Source organism: Heliangelus exortis, chromosome 2, assembly GCF_036169615.1.
Source record: "Heliangelus exortis chromosome 2, bHelExo1.hap1, whole genome shotgun sequence".
Taxonomy (NCBI): Eukaryota; Metazoa; Chordata; class Aves; order Apodiformes; family Trochilidae; genus Heliangelus; species Heliangelus exortis.
The window spans coordinates 194,245-221,281 of NC_092423.1; the positions used below are offsets into that span (position 1 = coordinate 194,245).

The 27,037-nt window shown below is 53.0% G+C and overlaps 2 protein-coding genes and 1 long non-coding RNA gene across 7 annotated transcripts in view; all 3 read left to right on the plus strand.

The window, feature by feature from the left end:
- ASB10 (ankyrin repeat and SOCS box containing 10) lies at window positions 1-24,985 on the plus strand. 5 transcript variants are annotated; one of them, XM_071734418.1, is made up of 5 exons: window positions 1-433; window positions 4,839-5,106; window positions 5,715-6,219; window positions 7,429-7,542; window positions 24,877-24,985. In XM_071734418.1, exons 1-5 carry the CDS (start codon window positions 124-126, stop codon window positions 24,916-24,918), a joined length of 1,239 nt encoding a protein of 412 aa, XP_071590519.1. In that variant the 5' UTR covers window positions 1-123; the 3' UTR covers window positions 24,919-24,985. The 5 variants fall into 5 exon arrangements, with proteins under 5 accessions (XP_071590519.1, XP_071590516.1, XP_071590517.1 ...); XM_071734415.1 differs by lacking the exon at window positions 24,877-24,985 and adding an exon at window positions 7,771-13,063; XM_071734416.1 differs by lacking the exon at window positions 24,877-24,985 and adding an exon at window positions 7,813-13,063.
- LOC139791910 (uncharacterized) overlaps window positions 1-27,037 on the plus strand; it is a 75,671-nt gene that overhangs the window by 15,113 nt on the left and 33,521 nt on the right. The window lies entirely within an intron of this gene.
- On the plus strand, window positions 19,169-25,654 carry GBX1 (gastrulation brain homeobox 1). The gene is made up of 2 exons (XM_071734420.1): window positions 19,169-19,838; window positions 24,877-25,654. The coding sequence occupies exons 1-2, from the start codon at window positions 19,379-19,381 to the stop codon at window positions 25,395-25,397; spliced, it is 981 nt and encodes a 326-aa protein (XP_071590521.1). The 5' UTR covers window positions 19,169-19,378; the 3' UTR covers window positions 25,398-25,654.

Below are 27,037 nucleotides of genomic sequence, written 5' to 3' on the forward strand. Positions count from 1 at the left end.
CCAGCCAAATACTGGGGAGCCGGAACCCGGGAGCAGCCTGCAAAGGACGTAGTCTTGGAGAAGAGGCTGTTGCCTGCATCAGCTTGTTTACTGCAAGGTTCAGACTTGTCCTGTTGGTTCCTCATGATGGACTGTACCTTCAGCTCTGCCACACAACGCTTGCTGGAGCTGGATGAGGAGCAGCAGGATCAGTGGAAGCACTCTCAGTGCACAAGGCACCAGTACCACCCTGGTGAGCACAGCCTGAGCCCCCCTGTTCAGAGACACCAAAACAGCCGCTTGGAGCCACTGGAGTGCCAGGATCTGCTGGTCCAGAATGCACTCTTCACTGGGGACCTGGAGATGGTGCAGAAATACTTCACCAAGAGTGCAGCCATCAATCTCATCATTGAGACTAAGGGTGATGAGCTGCGTTGGACTAGCAGGAAACTTGGTGGGTATGCAGGGCTGGGACATGGGGGGCGGGAAATGTCCAGGATGGGGACCAGAAAGGAAGGACAGACACTGGAGAAAAGGGTTGAGAGGAATTGTCAGTGATGGAAGAGAGACTGGGAATAAAGACTTTTAGATGAGGAAGGAGGATTCCAGGGCTGTAGAACAAGTGATAGCAGGCTTGTTGAAGGTGGACAGAGGGAGAGCTAGTGGAAAACAGTGAGAATTAGGCCCTTGAAAGGGCTGCTGGAACAGAACAACATCAGGACTGTCCAGTTAGATGTTGCTGGAAAAGATGTGAAATAGTGTGAGACAGTGCTTGTGTGTGAGGCATAAAGTGGCATAGGGATCCCTTTCCTGCCTTAAGTTGGATCTGTTACTCCCATTCCTTAGAAACTGGAGTCTGGGACATTTTTTGGGAACAACCGAGAGGTCTCATCACTGTCCTTCAGGCAGACCTTTGCCCCCATTCTGGGAAGGTGACATGGCTGTGTTTCAGCCTTGCAGGCAGCTGCTGAGGGACTGAGCCACAGCTGCTCCCTGTCTACCTATTGCTGCTGCTGTGAAATCCAGGTGTGAAATGGCCATTGCCATCTCTGCTCAGAGAACCTCCGGGGGAGTCAATGAGGGACCAGCTGCAGGAGGGGGGCTTTGCTCCAGAAGAAAAGCATTTGGTGTTTTGCTGTATTTCACACATGGGGTTTGTACCCTAAACTGTGAGATGGGTTGAACAAGGGGAGCAGAAACCAGTCTGCCAGAGAACTCAAGCCAGGGAGAGGTCATCTTAGCAGTCTGGGAGGACACGTGCCCTTGCCACTCTCTGCTAGCAGTGTGGTGCCGGCAGAGTCCCAGAAGTTAAGACAGGGAGTGTCAGGTGTATAGGGGCCACAACTGCACCACTCTCTTCCACAGAAGGCTAGTGGCAAAAGCCCCCACTGTGCCAAAATGGAGGAGCTGCTGATGGAGGCCACGTCCCAGGGCTGTTGGCTTCTTTCCAGCATCCTGGCACAGAGGTGCGTCGCACAATGATAGCTGCACTCATGACTGAATATTTGTAGGGATCCATGCTAGCAGGAAACAAACAGGATGCTGCTACTTGTAGGTGGTGAAGAATATTTACTGAGTTCCAAGATTTGTATAGCCCAGGCTTGCAATTTTTACTGTCTATGTAGGAATAAAAATACAAAAGGTATAATTACCTTTTTTGTAACTGAGACTGCTTGTCAGAAAAATATTAATTGCATGTTTTATCTCCTGTTAACTATGCTGGGCTGACCGACACTTGACCAGAAGGTCAGTCTACTTGTGAAGATTCATGCCCCCCCAACAACAGAACGCTGATGTAAAATAACTTCATACAGAAGCCACTGTCATCTCCTAAGTTTCAAGATATGAAAAATGCAACCAAAAGACATCCTTTATCAAGCACAGACCAAAATGTGCAGCCAAATTTATCAGAAAAGGGTATAGAAACAAATCTTCATGCCACCTAAGGTGTTGATTATGCATCTCACCAGCCTGCAACAATGGTTTCTTAAAACCTACCCAGATGAAGACCTTAAAAGCAGATTCTGGTGACCTATTTCCCAAGTCAGGTATTTTTAAGCCTAGAGGAAGTGAAAATTGTCTGGTACTGACACTAACACAGCCTTTTGTCTCCCTGGTGATGCTTTTGCGATTGGGAATCTCAGGATCTTGTGGGATACTTGCTTACATCTTTAGGGATATAGAGGATCCCATCAAGTGAGTGAGCCTGCCAGGTGCTACCCACTTTTTAGCCTTTCATGCACTGTATTGTACCTAGAGCAGGTGGAGACAGAGGATGCTGGAGGCTGTCATTACAGAGCTTGGTCAATTATTTTCACTACTGAGAAGGTTGAAGTTCCCTATCTTGCACTCTTCTCTTGTTCCCCAGGTAATAGTTGTTTGGTGGCCTCTTAGGGTCACTTAACTTGGTTTAGCTGCATAATCTGAACAGTTCCATGGCAAAACTAAATGCTACTAGTCTTCCATGAAGTTTGATGTGTTCTTCAGAACATCTGGTCTGAACAAAGCTCACCAATGCTGTGAGGAGCTGTGAGCAAAATGTGCTAGCCTGTAACCACAGGAGGGGTGGTGGCGTAGGTGCACACAGCTCAGGACATTCTCTATTGGGCAGTACAGATATGATTTATTAGTCTGTGGGGGGTGTTGGCAGTTGGACACTGTGATCTTAGAGGTCTCTTACAATTATGACAATTCTGTGGAGACAAGGGAAAAATGCCATCTCAGCTGAAATCACAGTAGTGAGGGACTTTGAGTGAGGGTACTGTCAGAGGATGGGAAAGGGACTCCTAAAACTCCTAGAAGTTCTCTGCAAGGCTGAATTTCAAAAAAAAAAAGTAGGAAGGAGTCTAAGGGATAATTAACTTCTACATTTTTATTTCACTTGCACTGCACTGTTTTCCCACCCTTGTGTCCGTTTCTGCTGAGCCTTTAATTTCAAGCTTGGATTTAAAAGAACTTTCCTATGGCTTGTTTTAAAAACTGTTAAGTGCCAAGGGCTCAGATGGATGGTGCAGTGCTGGAGATATGAAAAGGAGCCAGGGGCTGGACAAGGGTGTGCTGATAGTGTATGGAGGCAGCTGGGGCCTGGTATTGGGGTGTGGGCAGCAGCTGGGTGACAGCAGGCTGGCTGGCTGGCTGGGAGACCATACTTCCCTCTCTGCTTTCTTAGACATGTTCTATTCAATGTCTGCCCTGCCTCGTGCTTTCCTATCATAGCCAATGACAGCAGAGATTGTGCTGCCAGGGAGGAGTATCCTTATCAGCCTCTTGGCCACCATGTTTGGTCACAAGGTCTCCCAGAATAGAACAGCTGAGACCTGAGCCATACCCAGCCTGTGCCAGACAGTGATGTGACACATCCCACCTCCCCACAGGGCACTGGTGGGGCTGTACCTGGAACCTGCTTCTGTACCAGCAGCAGGTTCTGCCCCAGTTCCTGTGGGGGGTTCAGGCCCTGTGCCATGGGTAGCATCAAAGGAAGAGGCGGCAAGAACCAGGAGGCCATTTGCACATGGAAGGTGGATGGTCCTGCCCAGGACTACTGGCAGGCCCTGATGACGGGGGATCAGGGGATTGTGGCCAAGATCCTCAGCAACCCTCAGAACAACCTGAGTCCTGATGCTGTTTTTGACACCACTGACCTGGAAGAGTGGAAAAACTACTGCTTCAACATCCGCCAGCTGAGTATGCGGGGGCAAATGAGCAGGGCTTAGAGCCTTGTGCTTGTGCGTTACCATTACTGGGACTGGGTGTTGTGGGTGCTGTTTGGGTTATGGAGGGGTGGGGATGGCAGTGAGAGCACTGGGATGTTGCTGGATTCTCCTGTGCTACTTGCAGGACAGTGTATGTGGCTGTGGTGGGAGGTTGATGTTAATCCAGGGGATCTGGACATTCTAACAGGGTTGTGCAGGGGCTTGGCTTCCCCACTGGACAAAGGAGATTGAAGCTCTAGACTGTGCTCCTTCTGTGACTGGCCCTGTAGCCTGTCTATGTGCCTGCTCTGTCTCTGTACAGCCTGTTGTGAGCTGCTGGTTCCTTTTGGGGGTTGTGCTGGGCAAGGAATTGTCATGTTAGGTCATCAAGAAGGTGCAGTTTTGCACCTGGCCCTGGGAAACACAGCTGACTGCATGCTGCTTTGTCAAGAGAGAGGCAAGGGTAATGTGGTGTTGAATGTGTGACATGGCCCTCCAGCCCAGCCTGGGTGGGCAGCAAGAAGGATGATTTAAAGAGCCCTTTTCCTGCTGCAATAGCTGCAGGCTGTTTGCCAGCAGACTGCAGCAGCTCAGCAATGGTTCCGGCTGGGTCAGTGTCTTTGAGGGTTGGCAGGTTTCAGCCCCTTGCTTTCTCCTAGGCCCTAGGTGTCCATCTCTGCTGAACCTTGTTTGTCTGCTTGGGGCTCATGTGAACCTCCTGTATGCCTGGCAGCCTGCTCCACTGCTGCTCTGTTCTACTGCCTGGTCCTGTATTCCTGGTGCTTCATGCACAGTGCTCTTCCAGACACTGTGCTGCTCTCAGCTCTGCCCCAGGCCCCCATGTCCACAGGGACCCTGTACTGTGTGACTGAGCTGTATGTGGAAAGCAAACGTCCTGTGAGCACCCTCTGCCCCAGGGCTCCTGTCCCTTCAGCTCCCAGCCAGCATGGCTGCACAGTCTGGGTCACCCCAGATCTTTGGCAGGCCAGGCTGAAGGCGGGGAGGGACCTTCTGGAGGGGAGACTGGCAGCAAGAATCGGTCCCTTGAGGGGAAACCTGGGCTCTGGAGGGGGTGTGCACCAGGTACCCTGTGGACAAGTGCCAGGCTGGTCCTGGTGCCATTGTGTCCATGTCTGGAGGTGACTCCCTGACCTCTCTTCTCTGCAGGACTCTGGTCTCTCGGCTACAAGCAGGAACTCACCACTCCTCTGCATATCACATCCAGCCGGGGCTACACGGAGTGCCTGCGGCTCCTGCTGCTCCGGGGAGCTGACCCTGACTTTGCGCCAGGGGGCAAGACCGCCCTACATGAGGCCTGTGCTGCTGCCACCACCGACTGTGCCCACCTGCTCCTCACCTTTGGCGCTGACCCTGAGGCAGTCTCTGAGGATGGCTATAAGCCCCTGCATCTCTGCAAGAGCCCAGGTTCCATCCAGTGAGTCCTGCTCAAGGGGGCAGACTGGGTCTCCCTCCCCCTGCACAGAAGGGGTTCCTGCTTGCTGCTGTGGGTGGGTTGGTGGTTGTAGTAATAGCTGCAGAAAGGGGTGGCCTGTTCCTGGACTAGGATCAACTCTGAAATCCAATAGATGACTGCAAGCTCTAGTTCTCAGATGATTGTAGAATAGAATAGAATTGTTAAGGTTGGAAAAGACCTCTAAAATCACCAAGTTCCACTGTCAACTCAGCACCCCCCACCAACTAAACCACATTCTGCTCTGTTGCAGCACCAGCAATGCAGAGCTGATGATCCATGTGGTGAAGCTCAGGGAATGCACTGAGCAGAGAAGCCTCCACGGGTGTGGGGGGCGCAGACTCCACATGTGATGGCACCTTATTAAGTATCTATGTAGAATTTCCTAGAATTAGGATGACAGCATCTCAGCTTCACAGTCATCCTGGCTTAAAATCACTGTTCCCAGGGCATGAGGAGCAGGAATTTTGGGGCTCTTGGAAAAATTGAAAGTACAGAAATGAGGGGCAGGTGGGAGATAGGACAGGAGCTGGAGAAGAGAGCCTGTCACTGAGTCATCTTGGCCCATGCAGGTGTGTCCAGCAGCTGCTGCAGCATGGTGCCAGTGTGAACAGTCAGACAGAGGAGGAGGGTGACACAGTGCTGCACATCGCTGCGCGGCATGGTCTGGCAGACCACGTCCAGCTGCTCCTGCACCATGGGGCAGAGCTGGAGGCAGAGAACAGGGAGGGCCAGACACCATTGAATGCTGCCTGTGCTCAACCCCATCCACCCCAGGACATGGACCGCTACTACCGAGTCTGCCAGCTGCTGGTGGAGAGTGGTGCCAGCATCAACACCTCGGACAGGGACCAGCAGCGCCCTCTGCACCTGGCCTGCAAGAACGCCAATGCTCAAGTGGCAGAATTACTGCTGGCTCGGGGTGCAAATGTGAATGTCATGAGCTACAGTGGCAACACGGCACTGCACAACATCCTGCAGACTGCTGCCTACAAGTTGGAGCACCACCCGGAGCTGGTGGTGCAAGCCCTGCTCAACTATGGGGCCGTCCGCATCTGGCCTGGTGCCCTCCCCAAGGTGAGGGTCCCAGAGCTTGGTGAAAGAGGAGGCTGTGGGCATCAGGGCCCCTGGGGCCTGTTCCTGTGGCAGCAGGGCTAACTTGGTGCTAGCCTGCCTGCTGTCCTGCTTGTCTCTTCCCAGGGCTGGGGAGGTGGAATTGGCATTACTGAGGATTTTCTCCTGAGGAATGTTCTCCTGTACTTAGCCAGTTCCCATGTTCACTTGCCCTGGGAAGCACTGGTTCTTTTCCTCTCAGGGGATGTGCTCCATCTCTGGGGCACACCATCCAACTTGTGCTGTCTCTGCAAGATGCCAGCAAACCAAGGGTTAATTTCCTGTCTTAATTCTTGAGCAGTGTAATAATTACCCAGCCCGGAGATCAGCAGATTGCTCTCCCCTTTGGGAAAATACAGGAAAATCAACAATTAACACTAATTAATCTCCTATTAACGCCAGATAATGAGGATCACTGGTACAGCCGGAATAGACTCTGACAGCTACTGCTGGCCTGGGCCACAGGGAGTGGGAGCTGGGGGATATGCCTCAGTGCCACAGGGCACGGGTGGGGTGTGTTCCAACAGCTGCCTTGGTGGTGAGACATGGCACCGTGTCTCTTCCACCTATGTGGAGGTGGTACACACCAGAGATGTGTTGCACAAAGCATGTTTGATGTCTTCTTGGGGCTCTGTGGAGCAGCTGATGTGGGGGCAGGACTTCTCAGGACACTCATTGCATGTGACAGAGAGATGAGATCTATCTGCAGCCCCAAGCCGTCCATCCTTGAGACCCCTGTGTAGCCCTCAACAGAGCTGGGGTATGACTTAGTCTTGCTGCACAAAAAATAGGTGTCAGTCCTTGCCCCAGAACAGCTCATGCTCAAGCTAGAAGAATGTGAGAATAGCAGTCTGGCATAAAGCATAGTATTGGCTGCCTATGGGTGTTTTGCAGGAGTGAAGCAGATGAAGGAGATCTGCATCCCAGCTGAGTGTGTTCCCTGCACTCTTCCCTGCACCCGAGGAGAGGCTGCGAGGGCCTTGCCATGCTGGGTGCTGCTCAGCCACCCTCACTGCCCAAGTGATGCTCTGGCATTTTGCAACACCAGTGGGTTTGCCCTCCTGGGACAGCATGAGGGAAGAACATCAGCTCCCTGGATTTGCCAGGGATGTTTTTGAACAGCTCTGGAGGTGGGGCTGGTAGGACTCTGCCCACCCACTGTCTCTCTGCCAGGTGCTGCGGTACTGTCATGCCTGCCCGCGGGTCATCGAAGCCCTGATCAACAGCTACGATCGTGTCCGTGTCACCAAGGACTGGGTGGGAGCTGTCCCAGAGGAGATTGTACAGGTGAGGGAATGCTTGCTGCCAGCCAGGGAGCTGTGGCCTCATGCCATAGGAGGCTGGGGGGCTTGGGGCAAGGCTGGGGGAAGAGCTGCAGTACACAGGTGTCATGTTGAATGGTAAGGGAGGATGCACCATGGTGACAAAGGTAAGGGGGATGTCTGGTTCTACTTCTGCTGTCAGGGTGATACCTTCAGCTTTATTGGCCTCTGGGCCTTTCTTCCCTCTCTGTAGAAACACCCACATTTCTACCAGTCGCTCTTCTTGCTGGAGCAGAGACCTCGCTCCTTGCAGCACCTGGCTCGCTGCACCATCAGGACCTTCCTGGAGGGACGGTTGCTTCTGGTTCTGCCACAGCTGCACCTGCCAAGTGTCTTGCACCGTTTCCTGCTGCTCAGCTTTGAGGATGTTCTCTACTAAGGGCTGTAATTCCAGCCCTGCCTTTCCTTTCTGGGCAGATCTTCCATGCATACCAGAGCAGTCTGTGCCTTCCCAGCTAACCCCTGCCCATTGCCAATATCTTCTCTAAAGCCACATCAGCCCGCCTGTGCCAAACCTGTAGCTGTTTCTCTTCCTTCTGCTCTGCCTCCTGCACCTGTTCTGGAGCATTTTGTTTACCCATACTAACCAGAACAATCTCTAGACTCCCTAAGAAAAGCAAGATATGGGGATGAGGAGCATGTACAAACCATATTGATCAGTTTTAGTTGTAAGGTATTAGTGTCCCTATCCCAAGTATACAAACTCAAACCTGAACCAGGCAGCTGTGGTGCCCCAGGCATTTGTTGGGATTCCATCTTTAGTCACTTCTAGACAGAAGTTTCCAACCTAGCTGCAGCCACTGGGTCTTTCTCTGACCCTCTGTGCAGGCAAAGCATTGTCTGTTCCTCATATCCCCTTCCTTGAGCTGAAAAATCCCCTGCATCAGCATCTCCCCAGAGGTTTCCTGGCTTCAAATGCCTGCTCAACTCTTACTTGCTCTCTCCCATTCCTCAGTAAAGAGCATGACACGCCATAAGGGGTGGGCTAGTAAACCACAATGGGAATAAGGATGAAGCAACCAGAGAAGCCTTTCCTTCAGATGTCCATCCCCACTGCTGAGCTCTGTATATTCCATTTCAGGTACTTTTGAGTCAAAAGGGCATAGTTGTATTTAGCAGTCCTAGATTTATATTTTTTTCTTCCATAAATCTGACCAGTCACTCCTTGGAGTTGCTTACAGTTTGTACCTGAAGGTGCTTGAAGGAACCCTAGTCTTTCTCTGTATCTGCCAGAGCCCAACTCTGCCTTCCCTTTAAGTCTGTCATGACAGAGCTCACCCATGTGATGTGCCATGCACAGTAGCATGTGCCTTCTCAATCCTGTGCATCTGTCTAGGAAAATGTGTGGGGCCAAGGTCTCCCATGCAAACATTTCCCATGCAGGTACAATGTCTGGGGTTGTCTAGCTTTGCATCTTGACCAGGACAGCAGTGCTCGTGCCAGCACTGTGGAGTTTGACACTGGTTTTGCCCCAACAACACTGTTCCCCTGGGCACAGGGCGGACAGCCCAGCCAGCATCTCCCAGTGATCAGCACAAGTCCACATGCTGCTCCTGGGCTGCATCACACTCCAGATAAGGTAAAGGGTAATGTTTATTCAGCCATTTGAAGAAATGAAAGCACCAACCATCATTTAAATATTTGCTGTAAGCTGACTCCATTCCTGCTTCTGACTTGAGGAGTGCCCGTGCTGCTGCTGCCTGGCAGAGGGTGCAGGAGGGCAGCACCGCAGGTTGTTCGCCTCGGTGCACTGGCCTTTCTAGGCCTCTGCTAAGGTCCACACCAGCAACAGGACACTGGACCATGCAGATTTGGAGGCTGAGCAGTTTGACAAACCCCACACTTCCATCTTTTTCTGCTTGTGGGATACAGTGGCAGTATATTTACATGTTACAGGCTTACAAAAGGTGTCAGGAAACTAGTAAAACACTTGTGGCAGCCAGTCTGTGCAGGTGCTACTATTGCGATGTTACATCTCAGAAAGGTTTAATAATGTGCTTTATGACATCCATGGGTAGAGAGATGAGGTGTGGGCTCAAAGTGACATACCAAGACATCTGCAACAGGGATGAAGGGAGCAGGGAAGTTAAAGTTTTTAACATAGCTGGATAATCAGTAGTGCATTTCCCCATAACCAGTACAGGAACCCAGCGTGAAGTCACCACCTTCCTGCTGGCTGAGCCTGTGTGTCTGTTTGGGGGATCCCTTGATGGGGCTGGGTGTCTTTGTCTCATTCCCAAATTCTAATCACCACTTTAAAGTGTTCAATTTTAGCCCCATAGTGCCTATGGCTGGAGGAGGAACAGGTAAAGGAGTGTCTGTCCCTTTTGGTGGCATCAGTGTCTGGGAATGCCTCAGCCTGCATGGATCTGTGGTAGAAGGCAGTCTGCAGTGCAGCGCATGTAGGGCTGCTTCACTGGCCCTTTTTTTTTTCAGCATGTGCCTGCAATAACATGTGTTAAGTAATGTGTACTCAGCCACTAAGGCAGTATGACCTAAAGGACAGGGAAGGATTGTATTTAATGGTTTGCTTTATTTTATAATTGTTGCAGCTGTTAGACTCAAAGCTGTGCCCCAGGTCTCACTGATCACTTCTGCTGATCCTGAAGTCTGCTCTGCATGTGGGTGGTGAGGGCAGCTCAGGCTAAGAGCTGAACATGCAGTGTTTTGTGTCTGTAAACACACATGGGCAGGACAGCTCTGGGCATGGCCCATTCCTCTTTTGACAAAGGTGCCTTGGCATAGACAGGTCCTCTCATGATGGACTCGTGCTGGGTCCACAGGTGAATTTCCAGGGCTCCTTTCCAAGCTACAAGGTTTGCAGGCAGGAAATCTCAGAGTAAGTGAGGGGGCTAAGGGCAGCATGTGCTGAGAGGAACAATCCATCCTGGGCACAACTCTTCACAGAGTAGATTTCATCTGTGTTCCTACTGAAATTGAAAGGCCATGGTTTTGCTGTCTGTAAGAGGGAACCATTTTCAAGGAATATGAGGACAATAAGAAAAATAGTTTTTTACAGATTGACTGATTTAACTGATGGAAAAACAGAGAAGAAAAAAACCCACAAAAACCAATAAAACATGAAAGCTTTTAGGCACTCAGGCCCTTTTTCAGAACTGGAACTATTGCAAAATTTCCAAACTAAGCACATGCAAAGAACAACAACTTTGAGTTTCACTCAGTTATGCTAATAGATTAGCAATTGTTTGTGGGTTGTTTTTTTAAAAGTATTTATAAGAACAGAATTTGAAAGGTTTGATATTCCAAAGCACATTTTGTCAACATAACAAGCTGTGCTACTTTTTCTCAGGTTTCTGGAGGGTAAATTTCCATAGCAGCACTGAAGGTACTTGCTGGGACAGGAGTTATGCCAGGGAAATTTATCTGTCCTGAGTGAGGGCCCTGCTCTCAACCAAGGGCAGCAAGCATGTGGTATCAGCACAGGGGCATGTTGGTTTCATGTGTTTTTACCAACTGCCACAGGGACAGGGAGCTGCTGAGGGATACCCTGTTCCAGCTTCAATGGGAATGTCTCTGGCATGTGCTGCTGTTCCTGCTTCAGCATCCACATGTTTTTTTTTTGGCAGAGCCATCAGCAGGAGACACCCTCATAATCAGCTGGCATAAACCAAGTCCACAGCCACCTTCTCAGTGTGGCTGTCCAAGTGATGGGCTCAGAGAAACAAATATCCATCCCACTCCTAGATAGAACTTTCCAACCTAGCTGTAGCCACTGGGTCTTTCTCTGACCCTCTGTGCAGGCAAAGCATTGTCTGTTCCTCATATCCCCTTCCTTGAGCTGAAAAATCCCCTGCATCAGCATCTCCCCAGAGGTTTCCTGGCTTCAAATGCCTGCTCAACTCTTACTTGCTCTCTCCCATTCCTCAGTAAAGAGCATGACACGCCATAAGGGGCGGGCTAGTAAACCACAATGGGAATAAGGATGAAGCAACCAGAGAAGCCTTTCCTTCAGATGTCCATCCCCACTGCTGAGCTCTGTATATTCCATTTCAGGTACTTTTGAGTCAAAAGGGCATAGTTGTATTTAGCAGTCCTAGATTTATATTTTTTTCTTCCATAAATCTGACCAATCACTCCTTGGACCTGTGTGTCTTTGAGCATTCTGACACCCTTGTGGTGCACTGCACAGTGTATTGATCACCTTCTGTTTGTCTTTAAGCCATCACCTTCTTGTTTCATTTGATGACCCTTAAGTCCTTTATTCTAAGAATATGTGGGCAATATGTTTGTTCCTCTTTATCATATTATTCAAACCTATATAGGTGCCTGATAATTCTCTCCTTATTCGGGCTGGAACTCTGTTCAACTGTGTCATTCCTTGCATGGAAGCTGTACAGCTATGCACAACATTCAAAGTGTGCTGCTCTACAGTTGTGTGTTACTCTCACCATGTGGATGTGAGATCTACACAAATGCCTCAGGAACCTTAGGTTCACATTTGGAATGACTTGTCTCTTCACCCAGCATAGGAGAAGGATGCCCTCCTATTCTCCACATTCTGTGTTCTCAGATGGTGTTGCAACCTCTAAATGTTTTTCAGACTCATGCTTATACAGGATGCTGTCCCTCTTTTAAAATTAAGCCCACATTCCTTCCTCCTATCTGTTGCACCTTGTACTCAGATGTGACAAACTTGGTTTTCCATGAATGTGGTGTTTCAAGCCAACCAGATTAAGTTGTCTTGGGCAAGTGCCACCTGTTATTTTACCATCTCAACAAATCATTTTTATCCACCCCAGTAATTTTACCAGCAATTGCTGTTTATTTTCTTTCTGATTGCTAATAATGTATAGCATTGGTATATGCATAGAATACAACAGAATGAATCTGGCAAATCTGACAGATACCTATACAGAATAAATCTTCTCAGTTACCCCATTCTTTTGAATCTGATAACACTGATCACACCAACTGTAGCATACAGCTAGTTTTTCATATTAGAATGTCATGCAGAATTAAGTCAGACAACTCACAGGAGTCTAAGCAGGCCATATCTATCTAGTTAGCTCCATCAAATTTGTAGCCTTACAAAAAAGTTACATAAAATTATTTAAAAGTACCTCTTTCAAATTGCATTAATTTGATGAGTAGCTTTTACCAATTTACCCAGGAAGTTCTTTGCCTGTTTGTCTGTGGTTGCGTGGGACACATGCTGAATTAACTGCTCTCTATTTTCCTGAATATCCATGTGACTACATTTAAATACTGGCAAGACGTTGGACTTCTATTTTCCCCAGCTATCCTAAGTTCCCCAGTGTGCCTCCATTTGTTATAAAGAAAAAAACAACGGTTCAATGAATTCTTTAGTCAATGAAATATTCTTGGATATAACATCCTCCTGCAGATTATAAAAATTGTTATTTAAACAATTTCTGTCCAGCATATTTCTTAATTACTGATGGGGTAGAAAGTATTTCATTACCACTGTAAAAACCCTAGTTTAAAATGCAGAGCAGAAATACTTACTGAGTTCTTGGTTTTCTCTCTGCACGTGAACTTGGGGGCAAGCACCCAGTGATGGCAATTATTCATACTCTGTTGCTGGAGCATCCTTCTCCAGGGTTGACATTTCAAAAAAACTAAGGAACTGGAGAGGGTTCAGAGCAGTCATAAATGAGCTATGGATTGCCAGTGATCCACTGTTGGTCCACACTTGCCCTGACCAAACTGACTGATGGGCAGGCAGCAGAGTTCATGCAGCATTGAAAGTTCTGGATTGGCACTCAGAGGCAAAACTAGAGCCAGTGGCTGGAAATTGAAGCTAGGAAAACACGTATTAGAAACGAGACGTTTTTAATAGCAAGCATAATTAATCTACCAGTTAATTGCATCTTAGAATAGCTTATCATGGTGGATAGAGATTTCTCATCTCTGGCTTTTTAAAAAAATCACTGGAAGATCTGCTCCAGCCTAGACTGAAATCCATCCTGCCTGGTGCTCAGACCAGTCCCAGAGAGATCAGGCTGCTTAATTACATATCTAGGATTCATTATCTTGTCACTACACCACACTGGTCTGCCACTGGCCTCTGTCACCACTGGGACTGTGTTTGGCCCCAGGGTAATGAAACAGTCTCATTTTTTCCCTGAATTGTCCTGCTCACTGAACTGATGTTCCACTGACATCCCTGACTTCCCCTTCGTTTCCTGCACTGTGTGACTGCTGGTTAGTAGTGGCTCCATCAGCTCCTTCCTCTGAATCTGCTGCCTGTGCTGGGGTCTGAGAGACTCTGAAAGAAATGGTGATACTACTTATAACTGTGTTTAAATATCTGATCTTATTCAACTTCTCTCACAAGCTTCATCCCCTACACACAAGGAACTGCCTTCTGGGCTACATAGGCTTGGGCCAGACACAAGCACCAATCTGATAGCAGCCTGTGACTTCTTAAGTTGGGTCCTATGCCTGGCCAGCCTTACTTCTGTTCTTGGAAAATACTACAGAAATTACCTATGCAATTTGTAAGCACCTGCATGCATGCAGAGTTGATCAGACCAGCCTTACTTCCTTCTGTATCAGACTAAAGGGCTGGTGGGAGAGGAAGTAGCAGATGTTGTATCTTAAACATCTTAAATTCATGCTCTTTCACATAAGATTCTCAGAATTAAATTAAGACAAGACAATACAGAGTGAACTACCATTAGGTGAGAGTGTAACTATTCAGAGTCAGTTATCAGTAGGGAAAGTGCAGTGACACACAGAGAGTGTCACCTGGAGGTCTGGCCTGCATCTTCCACTCTTTTGAAGACTTGTGTGAAGGAACAGACATGAGGTTTACTGAATCTGCAGAAGACACTGTGCTGGTTGTGGCTGTGGCCCCAGCTGCAGCTCAGGCAGACAAACAAATACTAAGTTCTCCCCTAGAACCAGCAGACCCCAGCTGCAATAGCCTTGGTGAGGCCTGACCTGCCACAAATGGTACAAGTTTAATATGCAGAATCAAAGGTGCCATGTAGGGCCCGTGACCAGCCACATGTGGCACAGAACAGGCCCACTGGTCAGATCAGGGCCTGGTGTCGTCCTCTCGAGGTGTGGTGACCACAGAGTAGTGGGTGGGCTGCAGTGGGACATCAGGAATGGTAAGAGGATGAAGAAATGACCAACAAAAACTGCTCTGTGTAGGAAGTCTCCATCCCCAAGGGAGATTTTTCTGCCAGGAAAGCTTTTGCTTGTCAGGGAAAATGAGCAGCTTTTGGATCAGAAAGATCCAGCTTGGTGGCTGCTTCCAGGTGCTCTGTTGAGCCACAGAGGGCACAGAGGTTGGTACACAGTAGAGGCCTCTGCTGGCCTTGTGCAAGGCTCATCAAGAGATGGGTGTGAGGAGTTAGACTGTGAGTGGTAGCTCTGCCTTTAGGTCCTGAGATTAACCACTCCAAGTTTTCCTTTCTTTACATTACAGTCTTTCCTTGTTTTGGAAACACTAATTTGTGAGAGGTCCTTGGATGTGTCCTCTTTCATTCAGCAGTGAAACCATGCACCTGGGTATGCTCCTTCTGCTGTTAATGAGGATCCTGCGTTCTTACTACTCCAACTACAGCTCTGCCAGGGCTACTTCTAAAATACATTCCCCAGGCACAAGAGGGTGCTACCTCAGCTGCTGCAGGTTTTGCTGTAGGAAGTTGAAGACAGAATCACATGGAACAACTTGACAGTGAGATGCGGTTTGAGAGCCCAGTTGGAGCTACCCAGGTGCCCCTTGCATCTGGGCTGGGGCAGGACTCGTGTTACTATTGCTCCCCTGATTCTCAGGCCAGGACTGTTCCATGTTGGACTTCCTGGCGGGTATAGTCAAATCACAGAGCCTGGGCCTGACACCAGCCTACCTTCTGCTAACACCATCCCAACCTCAGCCAGTCCATTCTCTAGACATCCCAAACTTTAACTGTTGTGGCTTTGATTTGCCATGCCGTGTGCCTGGATCAGACTGAACTTTTCCTGTTACAGCTATAGCAAAATTTACTTGGCCTCTGCTTAGCCTGCAGCCTGTGTACCAGAGGTACACTGCAGGCTCCCTGCCTTGGAGGAGCAATGTACAGTACTGAAAAGAGACCAGGCCTGGATGTCTCTTCTTCTGCACAGGATCAACTTTTCCTAAAGTACCAGCTCCTGAGGGTCTCATTTTGCATGTACCAAGCAAGGATATTTTTAGGGACTGATAGTTTTCCCCCAGGAAGGTGTAATTGTTGCTTTCCATATACCTGGTGTACTGGATAGTGTGTCTTCAGGCACATTAAGGGAACACACCAGCTCCTTGTGAGTGAGGGATGGAGCCCAATAAATCAGACCCAAATGTGGGAGCAAGGAACACCCAAGGAGCAAAGTCAACAGCAGAGGTCTGAGCCTCAAGTGGAAGCCATGGAAACTGCATTTCCACTCAACAGTGAGTGACTGGAGAAGAGTTGACAGAGGATACAGAACCTGGGAAAGCCTCTGGAAGTCTAAGGGGTAGTAAAGCTGTTGTGTGCATCATAGGTTTAACAAGGCCAAATGCCAGGTCTTGCACCTGGGTCATAACAGCTCCATGGTAAACTACAGAATTGGGGAAATAAGGTAAGATGAGAAACTGTAAGATGGAAAGGGACTTAGGGGTATGGGTTGATAGTAAACTTAATATGAGTCAACAGCGTGCACAGGTGGCCAAAAAGGCCAGTGGCATCCTGGCTTGTATTAGGAATGCTATGGCCAGCAGGAATAGGAGGGTGATTGTCCCTCTGTACTCAGCTCTGGTGAGGCTGCATCTTGAGTACTGTGTTCAGTTCTGAGCACCTCACTATAAGAGGGACATCGAAGTGCTGGAGCATGTCCAGAGAAGGGCAGCAAAGCTCATTAAGGGCTTGGAGCACAAGTCCTATGAGGAGCAGCTGAGGGAGGTGGGGTTGTTTAGTCTGGAGAAGAGGAGGCTGAGAGGAGACCTTATAGCTCTCTTCAGCTACCTCAAGAGAGGTTGGAGCAAGGAGGGAAACAGCCTCTTCTCCTTAGTGAACTGTGACAGGACCAGAGGAAATGTATGTAAGCTGCACCAGGGGAGGTTTAGGCTAGATATTAGGAAACATTTTTTCAATGAGAGGGTAGTCAGGCATTGGAATGGCCCAGGACAGGGGTGGAATCAGTATCCCCGGAGGCCTTTAAAAGATGTTTAGATCTGCTCCTTAAGGACATGGTTTAGTAGTTAGATTATGGTGTTGGTCAAATGTTGGATTGGATGACCTTGGAGGTCTCTTCCAACCTAAACATTCTGTGATTCTATGATAGACCTTCACCCTTTCATTTTGGCTCACCCTGCAAAGCTGGTGGATGTGGGAGTTCTCAACAGAGAAAAATAGTGTACAGTATTTACTTTCTTTTTTTTGCAACCCTTTTTTTACCCCAGTTATTTAACCTTTTGTTCTCTGGATCTTTGCTTTAAAATTTGGTGACTGGATGTCTACATTACTTTACTTCAAAATCTCATGAGACGAAGCAAACCAGAGCAAATTTGAGTTGTCAGGGCCCTGAGTACCTTCCCATCATCCTGGAGGTTTGGCTCTCCAGGGTCAGGGCCAACTTAGATCATGCTGTTGTCTGTCCTTGGGGAACCTCAGGAAGAGCCTGCCCCTCTTTGGCTAAGGAACTGCTTTTAAAGCTCAGGCTCTCACCCTTAGCTTCTGCCTGACCTAGGCTGGAGGTACACCTGATCTCATACCTCCTGCTGCTGACAGTGATCCCAACCCACTGATTTGATTTTCTGGCTTGCTGCAGAGACATATTTCCTTGAGACTGCAAGGGCATGCTGTAGAGGAAGGCATTAAAGACATGAAAAAAAAAGAGGAGGGTCTGTGCAGGCCCTTGGTACAGATGTCATAGTTGGAACTTGGGGGGATTTGGATTGTGCCTGTTCAGTGGAGGGAGGCTGAGTCCCACTCTCTCAGCCTGGGGGACACATCTGGCCTCATTTTCATGCTCCTCACAGGATTCTAGTGTCCAGGTCCACGGCTGGGCTGTCATGTCCCCCACAAAACACCTGATTAGAAGTTGCAGCAAAGTGGTGCCCCACACAGACCTCCCTGAGGACAGTAGGAGGGGGTGGTGGGGGAGCAATCCATGTATTCACACAGCTGCCAATGCCAGCAGAGAGGTGGGGAGGCTAAGCAGCTGGTCCAGGGGTGAGTGCAGGCAGGACCACATGGGGGTCCTGAGAGGGGGGACTGCCCGTTGGTGAGAGCTGGAGGTCTGGGGTATAGCCGTGCCACTGAAACTGCAGTCAGAGTGAGTTTAGACAGGACTTCAGCTCTGGCGTTTCTTGTGCTTTATGTGGCAATCCTCATGCTCCTCTGAAGCAGAGCTGTGGTTTGGTCGATGTTCAGGCTGGTGAGCACCTCCCTGTAGACAAGAGTGCAGTGAAAATGCCGACCTGGGGAAAAGCACTCCATTTCAGCAGGGGGGGAAGTGTGGTCCAGGCCACGCCATGCAGCAGGGCCGGGCAGAGCAGTGCAGCCCCTGCCGCAGCTCAAGACCACCGGCTTGGTCTGCCCGTCTCTGTCAGTGATGTGCACAGAGCCCATCGGCAGCCACGAGCACGGCTGTGCCACACGACAGTACGCGGGTGGGAGGGGCAGAGCCCGAGGGCTTTGTGCAGCTGCAGCGCGGCGCGGGCACGTTAGGAAAGCCCCTGGGAGCGAAGCCTCGAGGAGTGAAGCCCTGCTATGGCCGACATCGGGCCGTCCCGGTCCGGGCAGGCTGCAACTACTCTCCCGGCGCCCCGGGCTGTGGCCCCGACGGAGCTGGCGTCGGGACCCCCCTGCGATGCGAGCCGCCGTGGGAACAGCAAGGGGCGAGGGGCGGGCCGAGGGAGCATCAATCTCCGCTGCGGCTCCAGCCCCCACGTTCCCACCCTGGCCCGAGCGCGTCTCCGGGCGGCCCCGCGGCTTACCTCGGCCCCGCGGCCCCGAGCCCGCCCGTCCCGCGGAGACCCCACCAGCCCCTTCCCGACGGCCCACCCGAGCCCATGGTGGAGGCGAGCGGTCTTTCAGCACGCAGCGGTGGCCCCAGGGCGGCTGCTGGGCCCAGCCAGTGCCTGGTGAGGGCCGTTCCGTCGGGGCGCTGGAGCCCGCCCAAGGCTGGTGGCCCGGGGTCGCTCCCCGCCGGGCTCGGCCACCGCGAGCCTCGGTCCAGGCCACATCCAAGAGGCGACGAGGCCAGGGTAGAACTGGCCCGGCTCGCCCCGTCCGCTCTCCCGGGCCCGGGAGCGGCCCGAGGAAGGATGTGCCAAGTGGGGCGGCCCCGTCCCGTCCCCACAAAAGCACCCTTGTGCTAGCCTCGTAATTGCTAATCATCAATCACCATTAATAACAGCTGATGAGGCGGGAGGGGGAGGCGCCTTCCCAGGGGCCAGCCGCGCCGGGGGGGAGCGGGAAGCTTTGCCCCGCCGGAGCGGGTGCTGAAGGAGGAACTCGACCGTGATGTGCGGAAGATGGATGAGAGCAGAGGGCAACACCCCCGCCCGCCTCCCCTCCCTCCCTTCTCTCCCTCCCTCCGCGGCCCGGCCCGGCCCCCCCGCAGCGGGGCGGGCGGGCGGGCGGCTCCGAGAGCGGCTTCACTCCGCCGCGCCGAGACAGCGAGCGAGCGGGCGGGCGGGCGGCAGCTCTCGCCGGGCGCCGGAGCCCACGGGAGGCGGTGGGTGGGGCCCGGGGCTGGGGCTGAGGCCGCAGCGGGGCTTGGCGGCGGAGGAGGAGCGGCGAGTTGGCGGCGGCCCGAGCTCGCCGGAAAGTTGTTGCCGGCAGAGCCGGCGGCGCCCGCTCGTCATGCAGAGACCCACTGGTCAGGGGACCGCCTTCTCCATCGACTCGCTCATCGGGACGCCACCGCCGCGCTCCGGGCACCTGCTCTACACCGGCTACCCTATGTTCATGCCGTACCGGCCGTTGGTGCTGCCGCAGGCGCTGTCCCACGGGCCGCTTCAGTCGGGGCTGCCACCGCTGGCCCCCCTGGCCTCTTTCGCCGGCCGCCTCACCAACACCTTCTGCGCCAGTCTGGGCCAGGCCGTGCCCTCCATGGTGGCCCTCACGACGGCCCTGCCCAGCTTCTCCGAGCCCCCCGACGGCTTCTATCCGCCCCAGGAGCTGCCTCCGCCGCGCAGCAACCCCGACGCCGGCTGCCGACGGGGAGCCGAGGGCCTGGAGGCGGAGGAGCTGCCCCCGGGGAGGGACAAGGGGCCATCCGAGCCGCCGCTGCACTTCCCGGACCCCTTCCCCGGCCTGGCAGGTAAGAGCGGCGCGGGGCAGCACAGCCCGGCGGGAAGCGGCTCCTATGCGGCCGCAGCCCCCGCGGCGGGCAGAGCCCCGAGTCCGGCCCCTGCCCGGGCTCTCCCCGCCGGCCCGGCTGCCGAACCGCGGGTGCCCGAGCTCGACAGGACGGGAGCTGCGGAGCCGGCAGCGCGGGGCACAGGGGCGCAGCGGGCAGGACGGCGGAGCCTCCACGGGCCGTGGCGCTGGGACCTGCCCACCCCGCGCTCCCGGAGGGTTCCGCCGGCCCGAGTCGAGAGGACCGGGCCGTTTCCGCAGCTCCCGCAACTTTCGCAGGTGGGAGACAAACTCCGCCGGCCGCGCTCGGGCCGCAGGGCGGGAGGGAGACCCCTCGGTCGGGAAGAGACCCTCTGGCGGGGGCCGCCCGGGGCGCGGGGCCGATCCCTGTTGGAGCTATCCGAGGTACTGGCACCCGGCCCGGGTCGATCCGGGCGGAGCGCAGCGGGGAGCCGTGGGCAGCCGGTCCCGTCCCGCTCTGATCCTGGTCCCAGTCGCCGTCGGTGCAGCCGCAGCTCGGGGCTGCGCCTTGTCCCCGACACGATGCCGCGGGGCTGGGGAGTCCCTCGCTCGCCCGCAACTCTCCCCGGGCCGGGCTCCGCCGCTCCCGGCGTCGTCTGGCTGCGGCTCCCGGCGCTCCCCTGCCCGCGGTCCACTCTTCACTCTGCCTTTCTCCCTTCCCGTTCTCTGCCCGCGGCACCGACACCGGCTTTGCCCGACGGTGCGAGCAGGCGGCGGCTCAGATCCCGGGACCCAGCTTCGTGCTGGCCGGGGGCGGCTCCCGCTGCCCTCGCCTTTGTGAGCCGCGGCCGCTCCCCGAGCGGGAAGGCTTCAGCCTCGGTGACTTGTTGCTCGCTGTTTCTCAGCCAGCTCCAGCTCTTCTTCTCTTCCATGCCCGCTCCTGCAGCACAGGGCTGGGGGCGTCCTTTCCGTGGCGGGACGGAGACGAACCAGCTACCAGATTTCTCTGGCATAGGCCGTGTCCTAATCTATCCCTCCTGGCCACCCGTGAGATTCACCTGTGTCTCACAGGCTTCCTGACATGGATGCTTTCTGAAAGGTCTCTGCTGCTGCTTGCAGTGTTTGGTTGTTTGTTCTCCATCCTCCCTTTCTCCTCTCCTGGGTAAGCTCAGATCTTTTCCCTGCCCCGTCTTATTCTTCCCTCAGAAGACTGTTTTCCTTACTCAGGTACCCCTGGAACATCATCCCTCAGCAGAACAACTGGAGCATCTTGTGTCCGTCTCCCCTCTCCCCTACGCTACCTTTGTGGGTTACTGGAGTTTTGGTTCTCCTCTGGTGCTCCCAGGCCTCTGTGCTGAGTCAAAAGCCCTGGCAAGCTCAGTGTAGTGGTGAAAGTTTCCTCGGGGACAGAACTGCCCTGGACAGAACCAGCTGTCCCTGGGGTCACATCTTCCTTTTCTATGGGGGAATGAATGGCAATGTGCTTGATTTCCCTCTATGGCTCCTCTATAGCTAAGCCCAATGTGTTCTTTTCTCCCGAGGGACTCAGATGAACTCAGTCACTGGCTATTTCTGATATAAAGAAATTGTGTTTCTAAGATGTGCCCTGTTGTAACTGGCTCGTATGAAGGGAGGAAATACACCCCGCTACAGATGTTTGTCTGCTGCTGCTGCCTCTTAGCACTGTGCTTGCTCTGGAGCCATGAAGGATGCTTGTCATTCTGCACAAGCATGTGCCTATGTGGACCTGACTGTGGGCTGCTGTGCTCAGGTCCAAGAGAACTTGTCAGGCCAAATATCTCCACCTAATGTATCTCCTGACTGTATCAGCTAAAGCCCTTGGAAAGTGGATAGGTTTTGTTTTACCAACCATGTCAGATGAAAGCCAGGATGGTTGCTGTGGGCGTTTTCCACAATTAAGGTAAAGAGAGATGATTAGTGTCAAAAGGAGGCATCAAAAACTATTTTGTGCTACCTTCCTATCTGAGGCCCTGGCCAAAAGCAATCGTCCAGGGAAGAGTAAGAGAGCACAATCTGTGCAACACCTTCCGAAATGGCACTTCCCTAGCATTCAGCCACCTGCACTTCAGGGGCTCCCTGAGCCAGGTGTTGTTCTGTGTATTTAGTAACCTTTGACCAGTTCCTCTTCTGTGACCTTATCTAGAGTCCACAAGAATGGAGATAAAGTTGGCATCGGCCACATCCTGGGGCAAGGTGTTCCGCAGATCTCTTACCTCTAGAAGAACCATTTGAAGAAAAAATGTACCTTTTTGTCTGTTTTGCAGACATTGAGTGAATTATACCCAGAAGTGACTGTTTCTGTCCCGGGGCTCCATTAATATCTCCATTGTGCAGGTGTCTACAGGGACAAGACCAGTTGAGTGCTGGATCAGCTAAAGGAGTCAATGCTCTATTTTAGGGCCTTTCTTTGCACCAGATGTGTTTCAAACGTGCTCACAGCTGTTGTCTCACTTCTTGAGAGGGGAGAGGCAAGTAGTGAAACTGGTGTTAAGAAGCAGCAAAGCTTGGAGTCTGGTTTGTTGCTACAGCTGCACAGGGTATGGCCCCAGGATAGAGGTACAAAACACTCCCCTCTCTCCACATCTCTCCTCAGAGTGCCTTTCTTCCTCAGCTGTAGAGTTCTCCATCGATCCAGGTGATGGGCTGAGAACCTCTCTTGGGCTTCAGTAACTGCACATTCAGTCAGGGACAGGGTGAAGTTTCATGTTGCACCCTATGAACGTAACAAAGACCTGCTGTGTGCTTATCAACACAGATCTTTTTCTGGCTGTCATGATTCTTGATCGGGATTCCTCTTGAGTAACTTTGTCACCTGTGACACCCAGCTCTCCTTACCATGCTTATCATGTCCATAAGATTAGTGAATAGCAGGGACTTTGTGAAGAGTCAAGAAATGGGTCGATTCTAGCATTTATCTACCGCCACCTTGTTGATTTTTTCAGTCACAATACTTTGCGTGATGACAGCTTCACTTCTGCCCAAAGGCCTGTGGAAGTCTCAGTGTACCCTCCAACAAATTGGGTGGGTTACCCTGCCTCCATCTCTTCCTTGATGGGGACGTACTAGGTGACAACAGACCACTATACCAGTTTTCTTTGTGAAAACCTCTGATTTGGGTTCTATGATCATATAGTTCTTCATTCCTTACTGCAAACCCAATCCTTTTATAATGTGAGACATGTTAGTCTCATAGAGACCATTTAAAACTGGGGTTCACAAGAGTGTATCCCCAGATGGTACATCCCCAGATGTACTGCATGCTGCAGTTGGTAGCTCAATCTTCCCCCAGTCTCTTGGGGCACAGTCTGGGCCTGCAAGAGCAAACTGTCCCACCAGCACCGTTTAAGAGTGTGGCTGCTGGGATCCATCACTGGGGAAGGGCAGAGTCAGAGCAAGACCTTCAGGTACCCTTGGTAAACACATTGCTATCCCCATAGGAGCTGTCTTACCTTGTCAGGCCTTGTGCTCCAACACAGAGAAGGTACACAAGGAAGAAAGCTCTCCTTTTCTTCAGCAAAGTGTTTGTGTGAGACTGCATTGGTAGCCAGAGTGCTCCAAGCCACCTGCTCATCCTCAGCCCCATAAGCAAAAATTCTCTGTCTTTACCTTCCATGCATATGGGAGATTTTTCCCCCCAACCCTCAAGAAGAAAGAGGTTAGTGTCTGTTCTGCAGCAGGATACAGATGGTCTTGCTTTCCTGTGGTATGAAGCAGGAGCAGGTAGATGAAGCTAGATCTCCACAGCCATCCACCCACTCTAAGGAATCTGCAGACTTGCTGCAAGACCAGCAAGGGATGTGGTATTTCTACAGCAGCCAGGCTCCCATGGATGGCCCCTGGGCTCAAGCAGTTTCTTGCAGTTGCTGCTTGTGTATTTGCAACCCTTCACACTGGGTTGAGATGTCTGGAGATCCAGCTGCTCGGGGTGTACCTGTCAGTACCTAGACACTGCTTAAGAAGCTTGGAGAGCTGGTGCTCCTTCTTCTGCATGTAGGATTATACTGGCAGTGCTTCTGAGCCAGCTGCTTCCAGCAGTGATACCTGCTGTTGGGTCAGACTTGGGAAGTTTGCTGGTTTCCTCTAGTCTCCACAAGACAGAAAAGCTTCTTCATCTGCTTGTGCGTGGCCATGAGTCATGTCTCTTCACGGCCCATAGCCATATCTTCTCGCTCAATCCCCTTTGAGGAAGGAGGGGCCTTTGTTTGAGTCCCTCTACCAAGAAGTTACTGGCTTCCAGGCCACTTTCCACCCCGCTGTGTCTTCCCTTGCTCCATAGCTCTTCAGTCCCTCAGACAGCACTCAGGGAGACAAGAAGCTTGCAGGAAGGAGATTCATTCCCCTATGCCCTATCGGTATCCTTGCAGGCAGGTCTAACAGAAGTGTCTGTGGTGGTCCAAGTGCTGCCACCTGTCTGGGTGGCCTGGGATGAGGCTTGTTGAGTGGTGCTGGCAGCCTCCAGCCTGCCCCTATAACAGACTGGTTGGGGGGGAGCTGAGCCTGGAGCTGCCTAAGCACTTGGTATTGTGCATCCTGGGGCTAGCGAGGGAGAACTGGCAGCAGGACACCTCGTGTTCTGCAGAGGTTTGCTGGGCTGGAACCAGCTCAGGTTGCTGTTTCCAGGATGGTCCTTCAGCTCTTCTTGGCTGGCTTCTTTCTGTGTTAACAGCATCAAAGGTTTCAATGCAGTGGGAGGATTGAGCTGAAAAATGAGGTACAGACTTTCTTTCTGGAGCAGAAGTCCAGACAAGCCCCAGAAGGGTTAAAGTGATGCTGCTACAGCTGGGTTGTGGGATGGGGATGGTGGCAGCTGCTGTGGTGAGTCAAACCCCCAGGTGCCTGTGGGTGCACTGGGTTTGTGGGTACTGCCCCACAGAGGGGCCAGGCTGGGGCAGCGCCGAGCACCTCCGCCGGGGCAGCAGACCCCCACAGCGGAGCCAAGCACGCAGATGCTGCTCCTGGGGATACCGCGGGGGGTTGCGGGCGGCTCCGGGCAGGCACTGACGCTGTGTGCCCCGCAGACGGGAAGGCGTACAGCTCGGACGAAGAGAAGTTGGAGGTGAAGTCGGCGGCCACACCGTGCAGCGAGCGGGAGGAGGAGAGCTCGGCGGGCGACAGCGAGGAGGAGCCGTTCCTGGATGGAGCGGCCACCGCCGCGCTGGGTCCCAAGGCCAAAGGCAAAGGGGGTCCTGCGGCCGAGCAGCCCCCGCCGGGCTCCGGGGCTGGGAAGAGCCGCCGGCGCCGCACGGCCTTCACCAGCGAGCAGCTACTGGAGCTGGAGAAGGAATTTCACTGCAAGAAGTACCTGAGCCTGACGGAGCGCTCGCAGATTGCCCACGCCCTGAAGTTAAGCGAGGTGCAGGTGAAGATCTGGTTCCAGAACCGGCGCGCCAAGTGGAAACGCATCAAGGCCGGCAACGTGAGCAACCGCTCGGGAGAGCCCGTCCGCAACCCCAAGATCGTGGTGCCCATCCCGGTGCACGTCAACCGCTTCGCCGTCCGCAGCCAGCACCAGCAGATCGAGCAGGGCGCCCGGCCCTGAGCGCCGTCGGGGCTCTCGGACCCTGGGGTGGCGGGGAGGGGGCCCGGGCACTCCGCTTGCATTCCTCTGTACATGTCCCTTATTTATTCTGTGTAAACTCTGTACATACGGCAGCGTGTCCGTCTGTCCGTGCCGCAGGGAGCGCGGGCTGCCCGGCCCCCAAGGGTCTCGGCTGCAGCCGCACCGGGCCGGGGCCGCGCTGCCCGCCGGCGCCCGCCCATGGATCGCTGTGATTTCAATAAATTATTTTCTATGGAGCCAGGCGATCATCTTCCAAGGTGCTGCTCGATCGGCAGCGTCCCTCGGCCCGAGCTGCCGGGCAGGGCAGGGCCAGGGACAAGAGTAGGGAGGGGGACAGGGAGACGGACGAGGGAAGGGAGAGGGACGGGGGCAGCGGCAGCGATCCGAGGGGCGACCGGGGAGGGCGGGAGGTTCCGGGGCTTGCCTGTCGCTCGGCCGATGCCGGTGCCAATACCGGGGGCTGCGGACCCAGCGGCTGTGGAAGGACCAGCGGTGGCTTTACGGTCTCCATCGAACTCGGCCTCTTGCTGAGACACGGGAGGGAAAAGAGAAGGGGAGGACTCCCGACACGGCTATGTCCCCTGCCCCGCCCTGATATCCCTGGAGGGACCCTCCCCAGCGATCCTGTCCGTATGACAGTAGGTTGCTACCGTCCCTGAAGGCAAATCCCCGCTCATCCCACGAGGCATGGCCTTTGCTGGCCGTGAGATGAGGAGAAGCCCGTGCCCCTCAGCCTCCTTGTCCCCTGTTTGCTGTCCCCGGTGCTGCCCCACACCTGTGCCAGCTCTGGGCATGCTCAACCCCACATAACCAGCGACACAATCAGTGTTCTCCAGCTCTTCAGGGCTGCACTGCCTGCTGGACTAAACCTGCCTGGGGGCTTTTCCTCTCCCCTCAGCCCCGGGGACCACATCCCAGCCCATGGGGAATGGAAAGAGAAATCCTCCTGCAGCTCAGACACTTGATTCCCACTGAATCCTGGGGCAGTGTTGGATGCCAGGGCTGCCCATCCCATGGCTGGGTTGAGGGGATGGTAAAGGTCTTGCCCACCCTTGGAAACTGTCAGCCTGTCTCACCAGAACCAGGTGCTATTTCTCCCACCATGGTGCTGAGGCCCCACAGATGAGAACATGAACAGGGTGGACCAGGCACTGCTGGCACCCACACTGTGTGCATGGCTCGGTCTCTCTACAGGGATGCAGGAGAGGATTTCAGGCTTCCTGAGCAGAGGCTCTCACATCTAGGCCAGACTGGAAGAGTCTGCTCTTGAGAACTACGGAATGAGATGTTGCTTCTGAATCCAGGGGGTAACCCAGATGGCTGAGCCCAACCCCAGAACCTGATGAAGATCCAGTTTTGCACAGGGTACAGCTGCATGCAGGGTCCTGAGTCAACAGTGCAGAGCACCATGTGATTCCACCACTAATTAGGTGTCCAGCCATGAAAGCCTGTGTGGCTGGTTTGAGGAGTATCAGCCAGCCCAGCCCATGGGGCAAGGGAGCTGGTGGATACGTGCTGTAGTATTAACACCCACTGCAAACCCACCAAAGGCTCCTCAGCAGGGAGAAGATTCCCTTCAAGGGGATGGGTCAGGGTGCTTCTGGGATGCCAACAGCTTC